General features: G+C 58.7%; 1 protein-coding gene across 2 annotated transcripts in view; it reads left to right on the top strand.

Moving 5' to 3' along the window:
- armc1 (armadillo repeat containing 1) overlaps positions 1-17,777 on the top strand; it is a 61,899-nt gene extending 44,122 nt beyond the window's left edge. For both annotated transcript variants that reach the window (XM_070891814.1, XM_070891805.1), the window contains exon 7: positions 16,576-17,777. In XM_070891814.1, coding sequence (XP_070747915.1) covers positions 16,576-16,767 — 192 coding nt within the window. In that variant the 3' untranslated portion in view covers positions 16,768-17,777. The remainder of the gene's footprint in view (positions 1-16,575) is intronic.
- The last annotated feature ends 218 nt before the right edge of the window (positions 17,778-17,995 follow it).

Here is a 17,995-nt window from a genome sequence, read left to right on the forward strand (position 1 = left end):
CCCTCCCACTATCCCCCCAGTCCCTCCCTCCCCTCCCTCCCTCCTTGTCCCCCCAGTCCCTCCCTCCCTCCCTCCCTCTTTCCCCCCAGTCCCTCCCTCCTCCCTCCCTCTTTCCCCCCCCTCCTCCCTCTTCTCCCTCCCCCCTCCCTCTTTCCCCCCCAGTCCCTCCCTCCCTCCCTCCCTCTTTCCCCCCAGTCCCCTCCCTCCCTCCCTCTTTCCCCCAGTCCCTCCCTCCCTCCCTCCCTCTTTCCCCCCAGTCCCTCCCTCCCTCCCTCCCTCTTTCCCCCCAGTCCCTCCCTCCCTCCCTCCCTCTTTCCCCCCAGTCCCTCCCTCCCTCCCTCCCTCTTTCCCCCCAGTCCCTCCCTCCCTCCCTCCCTCTTTCCCCCCCAGTCCCTCCCTCCCTCCCTCCCTCTTTCCCCCAGTCCCTCCCTCCCTCCCTCCCTCTTTCCCCCCAGTCCCCTCCCTCCCTCCTTTCCCCCAGTCCCTCCCTCCCTCCCTCCCTCTTTCCCCCCAGTCCCTCCCTCCCTCCCTCCCTCTTTCCCCCCAGTCCCCTCCCTCCCTCCCTCTTTCCCCCAGTCCCTCCCTCCCTCCCTCCCTCTTTCCCCCCAGTCCCTCCCTCCCTCCCTCCCTCTTTCCCCCCAGTCCCTCCCTCCCTCCCTCCCTCTTTCCCCCCAGTCCCTCCCTCCCTCCCTCCCTCTTTCCCCCCAGTCCCTCCCTCCCTCCCTCCCTCTTTCCCCCCAGTCCCTCCCTCCCTCCCTCCCTCTTTCCCCCCAGTCCCTCCCTCCCTCCCTCTTTCCCCCCAGTCCTCCCTCCCTCCCTCCCTCTTTCCCCCCAGTCCCTCCTTTCCCCCCAGTCCCTCCCTCCCTCCCTCCCTCTTTCCCCCAGTCCCTCCCTCCCTCCCCTCTTTCCCCCCAGTCCCTCCCTCCCTCCCTCTTTCCCCCCAGTCCCTCCCTCCCTCCCTCTTTCCCCCCAGTCCCTCCCTCCCTCCCTCTTTCCCCCAGTCCCTCCCTCCCTCCCTCTTTCCCCCAGTCCCTCCCTCCCTCCCTCTTCCCCAGTCCCTCCCTCCCTCCCTCTTTCCCCCCAGTCCTCCCTCCCTCCCTCTTTCCCCCCAGTCCCTCCCTCCCTCCCTCTTTCCCCCCAGTCCCTCCCTCCCTCCCTCTTTCCCCCCAGTCCCTCCCTCCCTCCCTCTTTCCCCCCAGTCCCTCCCTCCCTCCCTCTTTCCCCCAGTCCCTCCCTCGTTCCCCCAATTCCTCCCTCCCTCCCTCGTTCCCCCCAATTCCTCCCTCCCTCCCTCTTTCCCCCCAGTCCCTCCCTCCCTCCCTCCCTCTTTCCCCCCAGTCCCTCCCTCTTTCCCCCCAGTCCCTCCCTCCCTCCCTCTTCCCCCCAGTCCCTCCCTCCCTCCCTCTTCCCCCCAGTCCCTCCCTCCCTCCCTCTTTCCCCCCAGTCCCTCCCTCCCTCCCTCGTTCCCCCCAGTTCCTCCCTCCCTCCCTCGTTCCCTCCCTCTTTCCCCCCAGTCCCTCCCTCCCTCCCTCCCTCTTTCCCCCCAGTCCCTCCCTCCCTCCCTCCCTCTATCCCCCCCAGTCCCTCCCTCCCTCCCTCTATCCCCCACAGTCCCTCCCTCCCTCCCTCTTTCCCTCCCCTCCCTCTTTCCCTCCCTCCCTCTTTCCCCCCCACCCTCTTTCCCCCCAGTCCCTCCCTCCTTCCCTCCCTCTTTCCCCCCCAGTCCCTCCCTCCCTCTTCCCCCCCCGTCCCTCCCTCCCTCCCTCCCTCTTCCCCCCCAGTCCCTCCCTCCCTCTTTCCCCCCCCAGTCCCTCCCTCCCTCTTCCCCCCCCCCCCCAGTCTCTCCCTCCCTCCCTCCCTCCCTCCCTCCCTCCCCCTTTCCCCCCAGTCCCTCCCTCCCTCCCCCTTTCCCCCCAGTCCATCCCTCCCTCCCTCTTTCCCTCCCTCCCTCCCTCCCTCCCTCCCTCCCTCCCTCCCTCTTTCCCCCCACCCTCCCTCTTTCCCCCCAGTCCCTCCCTCCCTCCCTCTTTCCCCCCAGTCCCTCCCTCCCTTCCTCTTCCCCCCAGTCCCTCCCTCCCTCTTTCCCCCCAGTCCCTCCCTCCCTCCCTCTTCCCCCAGTCCCTCCCTCCCTCCCTCTTTCCCCCAGTCCCTCCCTCTTTCCCCCCAGTCCCTCCCTCTTTCCCCCCAGTCCCTCCCTCCCTCCCTCTTTCCCCCCAGTCCCTCCCTCCCTCCCTCTTTCCCCAGTCCCTCCCTCCCTCCCTCTTTCCCCCCCAGTCCCTCCCTCCCTCCCTCTTTCCCCCCAGTCCCTCCCTCCCTCCCTCTTTCCCCCAGTCCCTCCCTCCCTCCCTCTTTCCCCCCAGTCCCTCCCTCCCTCCCTCTTTCCCCCAGTCCCTCCCTCCCTCCCTCTTCCCCCCCAGTCCCTCCCTCCCTCCCTCTTTCCCCCCAGTCCCTCCCTCCCTCCCTCTTTCCCCCCAGTCCCTCCCTCCCTCCCTCTTTCCCCCCAGTCCCTCCCTCCCTCCCTCTTTCCCCCCAGTCCCTCCCTCCCTCCCTCTTTCCCCCCAGTCCCTCCCTCCCTCCCTCTTTCCCCCAGTCCCTCCCTCCCTCCCTCTTTCCCCCCAGTCCCTCCCTCCCTCCCTCTTTCCCCCCAGTCCCTCCCTCCCTCCCTCTTTCCCCCCAGTCCCTCCCTCCCTCCCTCTTCCCCCCCAGTCCCTCCCTCCCTCCCTCTTCCCCCCCAGTCCCTCCCTCCCTCCCTCTTCTCCCCCCCAGTCCCTCCCTCCCTCCCTCTTCCCCCCCAGTCCCTCCCTCCCTCCCTCCCTCTTCCCCCCCAGTCCCTCCCTCCCTCCCTCCTCTTCCCCCCCCCCCCAGTCCCTCCCTCCCTCCCTCCCTCTTCCCCCCCCCAGTCCCTCCCTCCCTCCCTCCCTCTTTCCCCCCCAGTCCCTCCCTCTTTCCCCCCAGTCCCTCCCTCTTTCCCCCCCAGTCCCTCCCTCCCTCCCTCCCTCTTTCCCCCCAGTCCCTCCCTCCCTCTTTCCCCCCCAGTCCCTCCCTCCCTCCCTCTTTCCCCCCCAGTCCCTCCCTCCCTCCCTCCCTCTTTCCCCCCCAGTCCCTCCTTCCCTCCCTCTTTCCCCCCAGTTCCTCCCTCCCTCCTCCCTCCCTCCCTCTTTCCCCCCAGTCCCTCCCTCCCTCCCTCCCTCTTTCCCCCCCAGTCCCTCCCTCCCTCCCTCTTCCCCCCAGTCCCTCCCTCCCTCCCTCTTCCCCCCCCAGTCCCTCCCTCCCTCCCTCTTCCCCCCCCCAGTCCCTCCCTCCCTCCCTCTTCCCCCCCCCCAGTCCCTCCCTCCCTCCCTCCCTCCCTCTTCCCCCCCCAGTCCCTCCCTCCCTCCCTCCCTCTTTCCCCCCCAGTCCCTCCCTCTTTCCCCCCAGTCCCTCCCTCTTTCCCCCCAGTCCCTCCCTCTTTCCCCCCCAGTCCCTCCCTCCTTCCCTCCCTCTTTCCCCCCAGTCCCTCCCTCCCTCCCTCTTTCCCCCCCACTCCCTCCCTCCCTCTTTCCCCCCCAGTCCCTCCCTCCCTCCCTCTTTCCCCCCCAGTCCCTCCCTCCTTCCCTCCCTCTTTCCCCCCAGTTCCTCCCTCCCTCCCTCCCTCTTTCCCCCCAGTCCCTCCCTCCCTCCCTCCCTCTTCCCCCCCAGTCCCTCCCTCCCTCTTCCCCCCCCCCCAGTCCCTCCCTCCCCCCCACCCTCTTTCCCCCCCAGTCCCTCCCTCCCTCCCTCCCTCTTTCCCCCCCAGTCCCTCCCTCTTTCCCCCCCAGTCCCTCCCTCCCTCCCTCTTCCCCCGCCCCCACAGTCCCTCCCTCCCTCCCTCCCTCTTCCCCCCCCCAGTCCCTCCCTCCCTCCCTCCCTCTTCCCCCCCAGTCCTCCCTCTTCCCCCCAGTCCCTCCCTCTTCCCCCCCAGTCCCTCCCTCTTCCCCCCAGTCCCTCCCTCTTCCCCCCCAGTCCCTCCCTCTTCCCCCCCAGTCCCTCCCTCTTCCCCCCCCAGTCCCTCCCTCTTCCCCCCCCAGTCCCTCCCTCTTCCCCCCCCCCAGTCCCCTCTTCCCCCCCCCAGTCCTCCCTCTTCCCCCCCCAGTCCCTCCCTCTTCCCCCCCCAGTCCCTCCCTCTTCCCCCCCAGTCCCTCCCTCTTCCCCCCCCCAGTCCCTCCCTCTCCCCCCCCAGTCCCTCCCTCTTCCCCCCCAGTCCTCCCTCTTCCCCCCCCCCAGTCCCTCCCTCTTCCCCCCCCCAGTCCCTCCCTCTTCCCCCCCCCAGTCCCTCCCTCTTCCCCCCCCAGTCCCTCCCTCTTCCCCCCCCAGTCCCTCCCTCTTCCCCCCCCAGTCCCTCCCTCTTCCCCCCCCCAGTCCCTCCCTCTTCCCCCCCAGTCCCTCCCTCTTCCCCCCCAGTCCCTCCCTCTTCCCCCCCCAGTCCCTCCCTCTTCCCCCCCCAGTCCCTCCCTCTTCCCCCCCCAGTCCCTCCCTCCCTCCCTCCCTCTTCCCCCCCCCCCCAGTCCCTCCCTCCCTCCCTCCCGCTTTCCCCCCAGTCCCTCCCTCCCTCCCTCCCGCTTCCCCCCCCAGTCCCTCCCTCCCTCCCTCTTCCCCCCCCCCGGGTCCCTCCCTCCCTCCCTCTATCCCCCCCAGTCCCTCCCTCCCTCCCTCGACCCCCCAGTCCCTCCCTCCCTCCCTCTATCCCCCCCAGTCCCTCCCTCCCTCCCTCTTTCCCTCCTTCCCTCCCTCTTTCCCCCCCACCCTCTTTCCCCCCCAGTCCCTCCCTCCTTCCCTCCCTCTTTCCCCCCCAGTCCCTCCCTCCCTCTTTCCCCCCAGTCCCTCCCACCCTCTTTCCCCCCCAGTCCCTCCCTCTTCCCCCCCCCAGTCCCCCCCCCCAGTCCCTCCCTCTTCCCCCCCAGTCCCTCCCTCTTCCCCCCCCCAGTCCCTCCCTCTTCCCCCCCAGTCCCTCCCTCTTCCCCCCCCAGTCCCTCCCTCTTCCCCCCCAGTCCCTCCCTCTTCCCCCCCCAGTCCCTCCCTCTTCCCCCCCCAGTCCCTCCCTCTTCCCCCCCCAGTCCCTCCCTCTTCCCCCCCAGTCCCTCCCTCTTCCCCCCCAGTCCCTCCCTCTTCCCCCCCCAGTCCCTCCCTCTTCCCCCCCAGTCCCTCCCTCTTCCCCCCAGTCCCTCCCTCTTCCCCCCCCAGTCCCTCCCTCTTCCCCCCCCCAGTCCCTCCCTCTTCCCCCCCCCAGTCCCTCCCTCTTCCCCCCCAGTCCCTCCCTCTTCCCCCCCCAGTCCCTCCCTCTTCCCCCCCCGTCCCTCCCTCCCTCCCTCTTCCCCCCAGTCCCTCCCTCCCTCCCTCCCTCTATCCCCCCCAGTCCCTCCCTCCCTCCCTCTATCCCCCCCAGTCCCTCCCTCCCTCCCTCTATCCCCCCCAGTCCCTCCCTCCCTCCCTCTTCCCCCCCGTCCCTCCCTCCCTCCCTCTATCCCCCCCAGTCCCTCCCTCCCTCCCTCTATCCCCCCCAGTCCTCCCTCCCTCCCTCTATCCCCCCAGTCCCTCCCTCCCTCCCTCTTCCCCCCCGTCCCTCCCTCCCTCCCTCTTCCCCCCCCGTCCCTCCCTCCCTCCCTCTTTCCCCCCCAGTCCCTCCCTCTTCCCCCCCAGTCCCTCCCTCTTCCCCCCCCAGTCCCTCCCTCTTCCCCCCCCGTCCCTCCCTCCCTCCCTCTTCCCCCCCAGTCCCTCCCTCCCTCCCTCCCTCTATCCCCCCCAGTCCCTCCCTCCCTCCCTCTATCCCCCCCAGTCCCTCCCTCCCCTCTATCCCCCCCAGTCCCTCCCTCCCTCCCTCTTCCCCCCCCGTCCCTCCCTCCCTCCCTCTATCCCCCCCAGTCCCTCCCTCTTTCCCCCCCACCCTCTTTCCCCCCCAGTCCCTCCCTCCTTCCCTCCCTCTTTCCCCCCAGTCCCTCCCTCCCTCTTCCCCCCCAGTCCCTCCCTCCCTCCCTCCCTCCCTCCCTCCCTCTTCCCCCCCAGTCCCTCCCTCCCTCCCTCCCTCTTCCCCCCCCCCCCAGTCCCTCCCTCCCTCCCTCCCGCTTCCCCCCCAGTCCCTCCCTCCCTCCCTCTTCCCCCCCCCGGGTCCCTCCCTCCCTCCCTCTTCCCCCCCCCCCGGGTCCCTCCCTCCCTCCCTCTTCCCCCCCCCCCGGGTCCCTCCCTCCCTCCCTCTATCCCCCCAGTCCCCTCCCTCCCTCCCTCTATCCCCCCCAGTCCCTCCCTCCCTCCCTCTTTCCCTCCTTCCCTCCCTCTTTCCCCCCCACCCTCTTTCCCCCCAGTCCCTCCCTCCCTCTTCCCCCCCCAGTCCCTCCCTCCCTCCCTCTTCCCCCCCCAGTCCCTCCCTCCCTCCCTCCCTCTTCCCCCCCAGTCCCTCCCTCCCTCCCTCCCTCTTCCCCCCCAGTCCCTCCCTCCCTCCCTCTCTCCCTCCCTCTCCCCCCCAGTCCCTCCCTCCCTCCCTCTTCCCCCCAGTCCCTCCCTCCCTCCCTCTTCCCCCCCAGTCCCTCCCTCCCTCCCTCCCTCCCTCTTCCCCCCCAGTCCCTCCCTCCCTCCCTCCCTCTTCCCCCCCCCAGTCCCTCCCTCCCTCCCTCTTCCCCCCCCCAGTCCCTCCCTCTTCCCCCCCCAGTCCCTCCCTCCCTCCCTCTTCCCCCCCAGTCCCTCCCTCCCTCCCTCCCTCCCTCTTTCCCCCCAGTCCCTCCCTCCCTCCCTCTTTCCCCCCAGTCCCTCCCTCCCTCCCTCCCTCCCTCTTTCCCCCCCAGTCCCTCCCTCCCTCCCTCCCTCTTCCCCCCAGTCCCTCCCTCCCTCCCTCCCTCTTTCCCCCCCAGTCCCTCCCTCCCTCCCTCTTTCCCCCCCAGTCCCTCCCTCCCTCCCTCCCTCTTCCCCCCCCCAGTCCCTCCCTCCCTCCCTCCCTCTTCCCCCCCAGTCCCTCCCTCCCTCCCTCCCTCTTTCCCCCCCAGTCCCTCCCTCCCTCCCTCCCTCTTCCCCCCCCGTCCCTCCCTCCCTCCCTCTTTCCCCCCCAGTCCCTCCCTCTTCCCCCCCAGTCCCTCCCTCTCCCCCCCCAGTCCCTCCCTCTTCCCCCCCCGTCCCTCCCTCCCTCCCTCTTCCCCCCCAGTCCCTCCCTCCCTCCCTCCCTCTATCCCCCCAGTCCCTCCCTCCCTCCCTCTATCCCCCCCAGTCCCTCCCTCCCTCTATCCCCCCCAGTCCCTCCCTCCCTCCCTCTTCCCCCCCCGTCCCTCCCTCCCTCCCTCCCTCTTCCCCCCCAGTCCCTCCCTCTTCCCCCACCCTCTTTCCCCCCCAGTCCCTCCCTCCTTCCCTCCCTCTTTCCCCCCAGTCCCTCCCTCCCTCTTCCCCCCCCAGTCCCTCCCTCCCTCCCTCCCTCCCTCCCTCCCCTCCTCTCCCCCAGTCCCTCCCTCCCTCCCTCCCTCTTCCCCCCCCCCCAGTCCCTCCCTCCCTCCCTCCCGCTTCCCCCCCCCAGTCCCTCCCTCCCTCCCTCTTCCCCCCCCCCCGGGTCCCTCCCTCCCTCCCTCTTCCCCCCCCCCCGGGTCCCCTCCCTCCCTCCCTCTTCCCCCCCCCCGGGTCCCTCCCCTCCCTCCCTCTATCCCCCCCAGTCCCTCCCTCCCTCCCTCTATCCCCCCCCAGTCCCTCCCTCCCTCCCTCTTTCCCTCCTTCCCTCCCTCTTTCCCCCCACCCTCTTTCCCCCCCAGTCCCTCCCTCCTTCCCTCCCTCTTTCCCCCCCAGTCCCTCCCTCCCTCTTCCCCCCCCAGTCCCTCCCTCCCTCCCTCTTCCCCCCCCAGTCCCTCCCTCCCTCCCTCCCTCTTCCCCCCCAGTCCCTCCCTCCCTCCCTCCCTCTTCCCCCCAGTCCCTCCCTCCCTCCCTCTCTCCCTCCCTCTTTCCCCCCCAGTCCCTCCCTCCTTCCCTCCCTCTTTCCCCCCAGTCCCTCCCTCCCTCCCTCTTCCCCCCCAGTCCCTCCCTCCCTCCTCCCTCTTCCCCCCCAGTCCCTCCCTCCCTCCCTCCCTCTTCCCCCCCCCCAGTCCCTCCCTCCCTCCCTCTTCCCCCCCCCAGTCCCTCCTCTTCCCCCCCCAGTCCCTCCCTCCCTCCTCTTCCCCCCCCAGTCCCTCCCTCCCTCCCTCCCTCCCTCTTTCCCCCCAGTCCCTCCCTCCCTCCCTCTTTCCCCCCCAGTCCCTCCCTCCCTCCCTCCCTCCCTCTTTCCCCCCCAGTCCCTCCCTCCCTCCCTCCCTCTTCCCCCCAGTCCCTCCCTCCCTCCCTCCCTCTTTCCCCCCCAGTCCCTCCCTCCCTCCCTCTTTCCCCCCCAGTCCCTCCCTCCCTCCCTCCCTCTTCCCCCCCCCAGTCCCTCCCTCCCTCCCTCCCTCTTCCCCCCCAGTCCCTCCCTCCCTCCCTCCCTCTTTCCCCCCCAGTCCCTCCCTCCCTCCCTCCCTCTTTCCCCCCAGTCCCTCCCTCCCTCCCTCCCTCTTTCCCCCCAGTCCCTCCCTCCCTCCCTCCCTCTTTCCCCCCAGTCCCTCCCTCCCTCCCTCTTTCCCCCCCAGTCCCTCCCTCCCTCCCTCTTTCCCCCCAGTCCCTCCCTCCCTCCCTCCCTCCCTCCCTCCCTCCCTCCCTCCCTCCCTCCCTCCCTCCCTCCCTCCCTCCCTCTTTCCCCCCAGTCCCTCCCTCCCTCTTTCCCCCCAGTCCCTCCCTCCCTCCCTCCCTCCCTCCCTCCCTCTTTCCCCCCAGTCCCTCCCTCCCTCCCTCCCTCTTTCCCCCAGTCCCTCCCTCCCTCCCTCTTTCCCCCCAGTCCCTCTCCTCCCCCCCCCTCCTCTCTTTCCCTCCCCCCCCCCCCCAAAGCTCACTCTCTCTCTCCTCCCCGCTCCATCTCTGCTCCCCCCCCCCCCCCCCCCCCGCTCCTTCTCTCTCTTCTCTCCCCCCCCGGCTCCTCCTTCTCTCTTCCCCACCCCCCACCCCCCGCTCCTTTTCTTCTCTTTCTCCCCCCCCCCCTCGCTCCTTCTCCCCCCCCCCTCGCTCCTTCTCCCCCCCTCCCCCCCTCGCTCCTTCTCCCCCCCCTCGCTCCTTCTCCTCCCCCCCCCCTCGCTCCTTCTCCTCCCCCCCCCTCGCTCCTTCTCCTCCCCCCCCTCGCTGCTCCCCCTCTCTTCCTGCCCCGCTCCCCCTCTCTTCCTGCCCCGCTCCCCCTCTCTTCCTGCCCCGCTCCCCCTCTCTTCCTGCCCCGCTCCCCCTCTCTTCCTGCCCCGCTCCCCCTCTCTTCCTGCCCCGCTCCCCCTCTCTTCCTGCCCCGCTCCCCCTCTCTTCCTGCCCCGCTCCCCCTCTCTTCCTGCCCCGCTCCCCCTCTCTTCCTGCCCCGCTCCCCCTCTCTTCCTGCCCCGCTCCCCCTCTCTTCCTGCCCCGCTCCCCCTCTCTTCCTGCCCCGCTCCCCCTCTCTTCCTGCCCCGCTCCCCCTCTCTTCCTGCCCCGCTCCCCCTCTCTTCCTGCCCCGCTCCCCCTCTCTTCCTGCCCCGCTCCCCCTCTCTTCCTGCCCCGCTCCCCCTCTCTTCCTGCCCCGCTCCCCCTCTCTTCCTGCCCCGCTCCCCCTCTCTTCCTGCCCCGCTCCCCCTCTCTTCCTGCCCCGCTCCCCCTCTCTTCCTGCCCCGCTCCCCCTCTCTTCCTGCCCCGCTCCCCCTCTCTTCCTGCCCCGCTCCCCCTCTCTTCCTGCCCCGCTCCCCCTCTCTTCCTGCCCCGCTCCCCCTCTCTTCCTGCCCCGCTCTTCCTCCCCCGCTCTATGTCTCTCTCAGCCTTTTCGTCGGTATAGATTTCGCAACACGGTTAATTTGAAGGAAGTGAGTGGAGTCAAAGTGAAGTTGTTCAATGTGAGAACAGGTTCCGCCAGTTGGTGGTGGATGGGGACTAGTTAGGCCTTTTCACGGAAGAAGCAGAGCGCCCTCCGACCGTCCTGGTGGGGGATGGAGGTGTAGAGGGATTGGACATCCGCGCAGATTGGGTGACCGCTTTGTGGAACGCCTCCACTCAGTCCACAAGCATGACCCCGAGCTTCCAGTCGCTTGTCCCTTTAATTCCCTGCTCCACTCCCACTGTGACCTCTCCGTCTTCAGCCTCTTACACTTCCAACAAAGCTCAACGTAAGCTTGAGGAACTGCAGCTCATCTTTCAATTAGGCACTTTACAGCCTTCTGGACTCAAGATTGAGTTCAACAATTTCAGATCATCATTTCTGCCACTTTTTTTTCCTGTTTTTTTTTCTCTTTCCCACGGCAGCTGTTGATGATTCTACCATTTACACCCTGTCTGGGCTCATCTTCTGTTTCTTAACTTGCTCCATTATCATCTCCTTTTGTCTCTTAATCTCTTCGGCAGAAGAGGGTGTTGGTGGAGGGGAACTGTTTGGGCATCTGTGCAAGGAGAAGGTGGAGCACCCTCAGGCTATCCTGGTGGGGGATGGAAGTGTAGAGGGATTGGACGTCCATTGTGAAAAGGAGACAGTTGGGGCCAGGAAACTGGAAACAAGTGGTGGAGGGCATTAGAAGAGTCACGGATGTAGGTGGGAGAAACTGGACAAGGCGAGATGGGAAGAAATCAGTTCCTTTGGGCAAGAACAGGCTGAAACAATGGGTCGACCAGGACAGCCCTGTTTGTGCATCTTGGGAAGGAGGTATTAACGGGCTGTGCAGGTTAGGGGAATTATGAAGGTGGCAGCCGTGAAGATTTCCACAGGGGATGAGGTCAGTGACGGTCTTGGAAATAATGGCTTGATGTTCGGTAGTGGGGTCATGGTCCAGTGGGAGAAAGGAGGAGGTTCAGCTTCTGCAAGGTAGAGGTCGGTTCACCAAACAACAACAACGCCACCCTTGTCAGCAAGTTTAATGACAATGTTGGGGTTGGATCTGAGAGAGCGGAGTGCTGCCAGTTCAGAAGCAGGTAGGTTGGAGCGAGTGAGGGGAGCAGAGAAATTGAGACGGCTGATGTCACACCGGTAATTTGGAATGAAAAGATCCAGAGAGATTAAGAGGCCAGAGGGAGGGGTCCAGGTGGAGCGACAATTTTGAAAACGGGAGAAAGGTCAGCTGTGCGGGGGAATACTTCTGGCCGAAGAAGTGGGTGGAAAAAGAGCTCAGCGTCATGCCGAGCTCAAAATTCATTGAGATGGGGGCTTAAGGAGATGAAGCTCAGGTCTTTGCTGAGAACTGATCGTTCGGGGACGGCTAGGGGGGAATAGTGAAAACATGGCAGGGAATGAAATTGGAAGAAGGGATGGAATCAGAAGAAAGTGATCGGGAAGAAGGTTCTGGAGGGGCGTTGGTGTCCAAGAGTTGTTGAAGCTTATGATCCTTGACACCTTTAAAGGAAGGAAAAAGGTTTTTTGTTAAAGCACCGGATGAGGCGAAGGATGCAATGGAACTGCGGACCAGGCCAGCTTAGAGATAGTGAGTCGGTGCAGCTGAAGAGAGGGAACAGGATGTTTGTTTTTGCCTAACAACTTCTTTCTGTTCCTAAAGATTCTTGGGGCCAATCTTCCTAGGATCAGCGTCTGTTGAATGTTTATTCTCCGCGAGTAAAAGTCAGGGGAAAAGGGGCAGTGAGAAATCTGCCAGGTCGCTACTTCCGTTACCGTTGCCCTGGCATTTCTAGGGCTTCCACCGTGCCCACCCAGGTACATAATCATCATTGCCATGGTAATGAGGTGAGAGGGCAGTGCCACCTCAATAGCCCATTTCCATTGATGCCCTGGGAAGCTGGTGAGTGTGGACCACCATCACACTCCTCCTCTTCCCCCACCCTCAGTTTAAGGGGGCCAGAAATCAAGACAAAGGGTAATTAGTGCTTTTTTTGCCGGTTCGATCTGTAAAGCAGCCAAAAGGCACCAAGGCTGGCAGTCCTGCAGCTGCAGGCCCCTCAGACCCGTAGCTGTGATTCTCTTTTTACTCCCAGTTCTTGGCACAAGATCCTTTGCTGGGGATTCAACTGGACTATCGTAATGGTCCAACCTACCAAATTTGGGCTTACCTGAGGCTCTACTGTTGCTGCGGACTTTGGGTGCAATGCACCTGTCCAATGGTTTATCAACTAGCTTGTTAGATGGAGTAACATAAGGTAACATGACTTCATAGGGCCCATTTGTACATTAACGGGTGGAATATTGTAGGGAGCACATCCATGATACGCACTCTTAGCAGATGAAGCTCCCCTACTCCAGGAGCAAGCATCCTTAAAATCAGGCCTCGTATCTCTGGTTGGGGAGAGGATTATTCTAATATCCTGATAAAACGTCCCATCTGAAACAGTAATCTTAGAATGATATGGCACAGGAGGGCATTCGGCCCATCATAATTATGCCGGCTCTTTGAAAGCGCTATCCATTTTGTCCCATTTCACTGCTCCTTCCTCATAATCCTGCAAATTATCCCATTAAAATATTTATTCAATTCCCTTTTGAAAGTTATTCTTGAATCTGCTTCCACCACCCTTTCAGGCAGTACATTCCAGCTCATGACAACTTGCTGCATATTTTTTTTGTCACGTCACATCTGGTTCTTTTGTCAATTCCCTTAAATCTGTATGGCCTGGTAACCAACCCATATGCCACTGGAAACAGTTTCTCCTTATTTACTTTATCAAAACCCTTCATGATTTTGAACACCTCTATCAAATCTCCCCCTAACTTTCTCTGCTCTAAGGAGAACAACACCAATTCTCTAGTCTCTCCACATAACTGAAGTCTTTTATCCCTGGTACCATTCTAGTAAATCTCTGCAAGCCTTGACATCTTTCCTAAAGTGTAACATAGTCCAAAAACAACATCTGGTTCCACATGTACATGGATGACACCCAGCTCTACCTCATCACCACCTCTTTCGACCCTCCACTGTCTCTGATTGATCAGTCACGCTGCTTGTCAATATTTATCTGGGAATTTTCTCCCATTAAATTTTGGGAAGACCGAAGCCATTGTCTTCAGTCCCTGCCACAAACTCCATTTCCTAGCCACCGACTCCATCCCTCTCCCTAGTCACTGAGGCTGACCCAGATCGTTATCAACCTTGCCGTCCTATTAGACCCCAAGGTGAGCTTTCGTTCACACATCAACTCCATCACCAAGACTGCCTACTTTCACCTCTAACATTGCCCGTCTCCGTCCCTGCCTCAGTTCATAGAAACATAGAAACATAGAAAAATAGGTGCAGGAGTAGGCCATTCGGCCCTTCGAGCCTGCACCGCCATTCAATAAGATCTTGGCTGATCATTCCTTCAGTACCCCTTTCCTGCTTTCTCTCCATACCCCTTGATCCCCTTCACCGTAAGAGCCATATCTAACTCCCTCTTGAATATATCCAGTGAACTGGCATCAACAACTCTCTGCGGCAGGGAATTCCACAGGTTAACAACTCTGAGTGAAGAAGTTTTTCCTCATCTCAGTCCTAAATGGCCTACCCTTTATCCTAAGACTATGTCCACTGGTTCTGGACTTCCCCAACATCGGGAACATTCTTCCTGCATCTAATCTGTCCAGTCCCGTCAGAATCTTATGTTTCTATGAGATCCCCTCTCATCCTTCTAAACTCCAGTGAATAAAGGCCCAGTTGATCCAGTCTCTTCTTTTATGACAGCCCAACCATCCCTGGAATTAGTCTGATGAACCTTCGCTGCACTCCCTCAATAGCAAGAATGTCCTTCCTCAGACTAGGAGACCAAAACTGAACACAATATTCCAGGTGAGGCCTCTATGGCCCTGCACAACTGCAGTACGACCTCCCTGCTTTTATATTCAAATCCCCTATCTATGAAGGCCAACATACCATTTGCCGCCTTCACCGCCTGCTGTACCTGCGTGCCCACTTTCAGTGACTGATGAACCATGACACCCAGGTCTCGTTGCACCTCCCCTTTTCCTAGTCTGCCACCATTCAGATAATATTCTGCCTTCGTGTTTTTGCCCCCAAAATGGATAACCTCACATTTATCCACATTATACTGCATCTGCCATGCATTTGCCCACTTACCTAACCTGTCCAAGTCACCCTGCAGCATCTTAGCGTCCTCCTCACAGCTCACACCGCCACCCAGTTTAGTGTCATCTGCAAACTTGGCAATATTACACTCTATTCCTTCATCCAAATCGTTAATATATATTGTAAAGAGCTGGGGTCCCAGCACTGAGCCCTGCGACATCCCACTAGTCACTGCCTGCCATTCTGAAAAGGACCCGTTTATCCCGACTCTCAGCTTCCTGTCTGCCAACCAGTTCCCTATCCACGTCAGTATATTACCCCCAATACCATGTGCTTTGACTTTTTACAGCAATCTCTTGTGAGGTACCTTGTCAAAAGCCTTCTGAAAGTCCAAATACACCACATCCACTGGTTCTCCCTTGTCCACTCTGCTAGTTACATCCTCAAAAAATTCCAGAAGATTCGTCAAGCATGATTTCCCTTTCATAAATCCATGCTGACTTGATCCGATCCTGTCACTGCTTTCCAAATGCGCTGCTATTTCATCCTTCATGATCGATTCCAACACCTTCCCCACCACTGATGTCAAGCTAACCGGTCTATAATTACCCATTTTCTCTCTCCCTCCTTTTTTAAAAAGTGGTGTTACATTAGCTACCCTCCAGTCCATGGGAACTGATTCAGAGTTGATAGACTGTTGGAAAATTATCACTAATGCATCCACTATTTATAGGGCCACTTCCTTGAGCACTCTTGGATGCAGACTATCAGGCCCCGGGGATTTGCTGCTGAAACCCTCATCTATGCCTTTGTTACATCTAGACTTGACTATTCTAATGCATCCTGGCCGGCCTCCAATCTTCCACCCTCCATTAACTTGAACTTATGCAAAACTCTGCTGCCGGTATCCTAACTCACATCAAGTCCCGTTCACCCATCACCCCTGTGTTCGCTGACCTATAATGGTTCCCGGTCTGGCAATGCCTCTATTTTAAATTCCTCAAAATTAACATACAGGGCTATGGACCAAGAGCTGGAAAGTGTGTTTAGACTAGATAGCTCCTTTTGGGCCGGCAATGAGCCGAATAGCCTAGTGTGCCATAAATTTCTACGATTCTATGATTCATTCTGGATTTCAAATCCCTCCATGGCCTTGCCCCTCCCTATCTTTGTAATCTTCTAGAATAATAGAATGATACGGCAAAGATGGAGGCTAATAGGCCCTTTGTGCATGTGTTGGCTCTTAGGTAAAGCTTTCTAATTAATCCCACTCTCCTCTTTCCCCAATGCCCTGTAATTCTCCCTTCAAATATGTATCCAATTCCCTTTTGAAAATTAATATTAAATCTGCATCCACCACTCTTTCAGGCGCTGCATTCCAAATTACAACAATTCACTGTATTAAAAATTTTTTCCTCATATCACCTCTACTTTTGCCTATCACTTTAACTCTGTGTTCTCAGGTTACTGACCCTTCTGCCATTGGAAACAGTTTCTCTTTATATATTCTATCAAAACCGTTCATGAACTTGGAACACCTCAAATCTCCTCTTAATCTTCTCTGCTCAAAGGAGAACAACCCCAGCTTCTCCAGTCTCAGTATAACTGATGTCCCTCATCTCTGGTACCATTCTAGTAAATCTCTTCTGCCTTGACGTCCTTCCTAAAAATATGGTGCCCAAAATTGAAGACAATGGTCCATCTGAGGCTTATCCAGTGAGTTTAAAAAAAGTTTAGCATAACGTTCTTTCTTTTGTGTTCTCTGTCTCTATTTATAAAGCCATTAATCCCGTATGCCTTTCTATAACAGCTTTCTCAACTTGTCTTCCCATCTTCAAAGATTTGTGTGTACACACCCCAGGTCTCTCTGTTTCTGCACCCCCTTTAAAATTGTACCATTTAGTATATATTGCCTCTCTACATACTTTCTACTAAACTGAATCACTTCACACTTCTGAGTTAAATTTAATCTGCTATGTGTCTGCCCATTCCACCAGTCCAAGTCCTTCTGAAGTCTGTTGCTTTCCTCCCCACTGTTTACTACATTTACGAGTTCCGTGTCAACTATAAACTTTGAAATTATGCCCCCTTTATCCAAGTTGAGGTCGTTAATATATATGAGTTTTGCTCCCAACATTGACCCCTGGTGCATTACTTGTGCATTTCCAGTATTTTCTGTGTCACCATTCATTTTTATGGGGGGTTTCTCCATTTCAGTTGTGTTTTGTATTTTGTGCTTGCCAGTCCTTGAGCATCAGTGATGGAGTTCAGTCCAGATCATCCAGTTCTGCTATACCACTTTAGAAGTCGAGTAAGTGTGCTTGGGGTAGTAGTGCTGTCATCACACCAATTGTATTTTGTCAAAATAATGCTGCATTTTCCAAAATCTTATACTAGAATATAACTTGTGAAAGAATTCAAATAAATTGTCTCTGGAGTTAGTGGCACCATATCTCATTGCTATTCCTAATGAAATAGTAAATATATTCTAAAAGAACACATTTACAATGTCACTAACATAACTACCAAAGAAAATGTTTCCTCTCCTTCCCCATGTGCTGTTCGCTGGTGTTTGAAGTTTTTAATTATTTTATAGACGCTGGTTCCATTCCAAGGCACACCTGTTGAGGTTGAGGAAAACACCGAATTACCAGAATATTTGCCTGAAGAGGAGAGTCCTGCGAAGGATGGTGACAATGCTGTGTCCCGTGTTGGGAGTAAGCAAGAAGTTGGTAGTGGCTGGTTCAGTACAGCAGCAAACTTTTTATCAAGGTCATTTTATTGGTGACAGGTGGTTGTAGGTATGCCAAACTTGGGTCTGTGTTGGACTGTGGAAAGAGGGCGACTGTTTTCCCATAGCTGTGGTGAATTGTCAAGTGCAATTTGCAATAATGCAGAAACTATTGCAGTTTATAGAGGCTTTAAGTATACTGCATTTTCACTTAAGCGAGAATTTAAGCCATCAGCAATTGAGGAGATCCCTTCTGCCTTTATCATTAAATTGCCTCACAATCATGTTTATATTGTTTTCCTCCAACGGGTCCACAACAGTACCAAATGACATCAAAAGTGAAACTTGAGCAACTAGAGTTTGGATGGATTCTTCTGCAACAACCTACATAGGGTACCCACGTTTAACTCTCTCACTCAAATATTGTGGAGAAGAACTCTTTCAGTTATGCTAATATAAGGAGTATTGTGCATGAATTATGCTTTTTTTGATGTTACACATTTCAATGACATTTCCAAATATTTGCAGTTTGCGTAAGTCCTGAAAGGTTGCATACATTGGCCTTACTTTTCTTTTGTTCAGTTTCTAAAGCCTTCATAGTATATGCCTTTCTATTTCTGCTTTCCATCTGAATAATTAAATTCAGTATGCTCTTTGGTGCAATTAGTCTTTGTAACTTATTAATATTCAGCCATGTTTGTACACAAAAGTAGCACCCTGCTCAAAGTGTACAGTGAATGAACTAACGTGCTGCCTTCTAAACTGGTTTTGCAACATATAAAGGAATCTGTCAACAGTCCATTAACTGCACTTTGAGTAATATGTCTTGATCTTACAATGCAACAATTTTACTTTATTGTCCAACGTGTATTAAAACTATAGTTTGACATTTGAATGTTTGTTTGAGGTGATGGGTATGTATAGTATTCAGCATACAAAATCTTTGCTGCAGCCAATTTACATTCATGTAATTAACATTTAGTTTGTGCCAATAGTCTGTATATTATTTCATAAATGTGTCTATTACTGTAACTACATTTTCCATTAAACATATTGTTTATGGACTACATTTCCAAATTTTAAAAGATGATTTTCTTCACAGTATGCCAGATTTGCACATTTTCTGGTACGTTTTAGGAACAATAACTCCATTATACTTGAATCCCTACAAACAGATTATGATTAGTATTGTGTTGTGTTCAGTCTTGCAAATCACACGTGAAATGAAAGATAATCTGCATTTCTGTCTAGTACAGATCAGTTGGTTTGGTAGTGCACTTTGTAT

This window comes from Pristiophorus japonicus, chromosome 1, assembly GCF_044704955.1.
Source record: "Pristiophorus japonicus isolate sPriJap1 chromosome 1, sPriJap1.hap1, whole genome shotgun sequence".
NCBI lineage: Eukaryota > Metazoa > Chordata > Chondrichthyes > Pristiophoridae > Pristiophorus > Pristiophorus japonicus.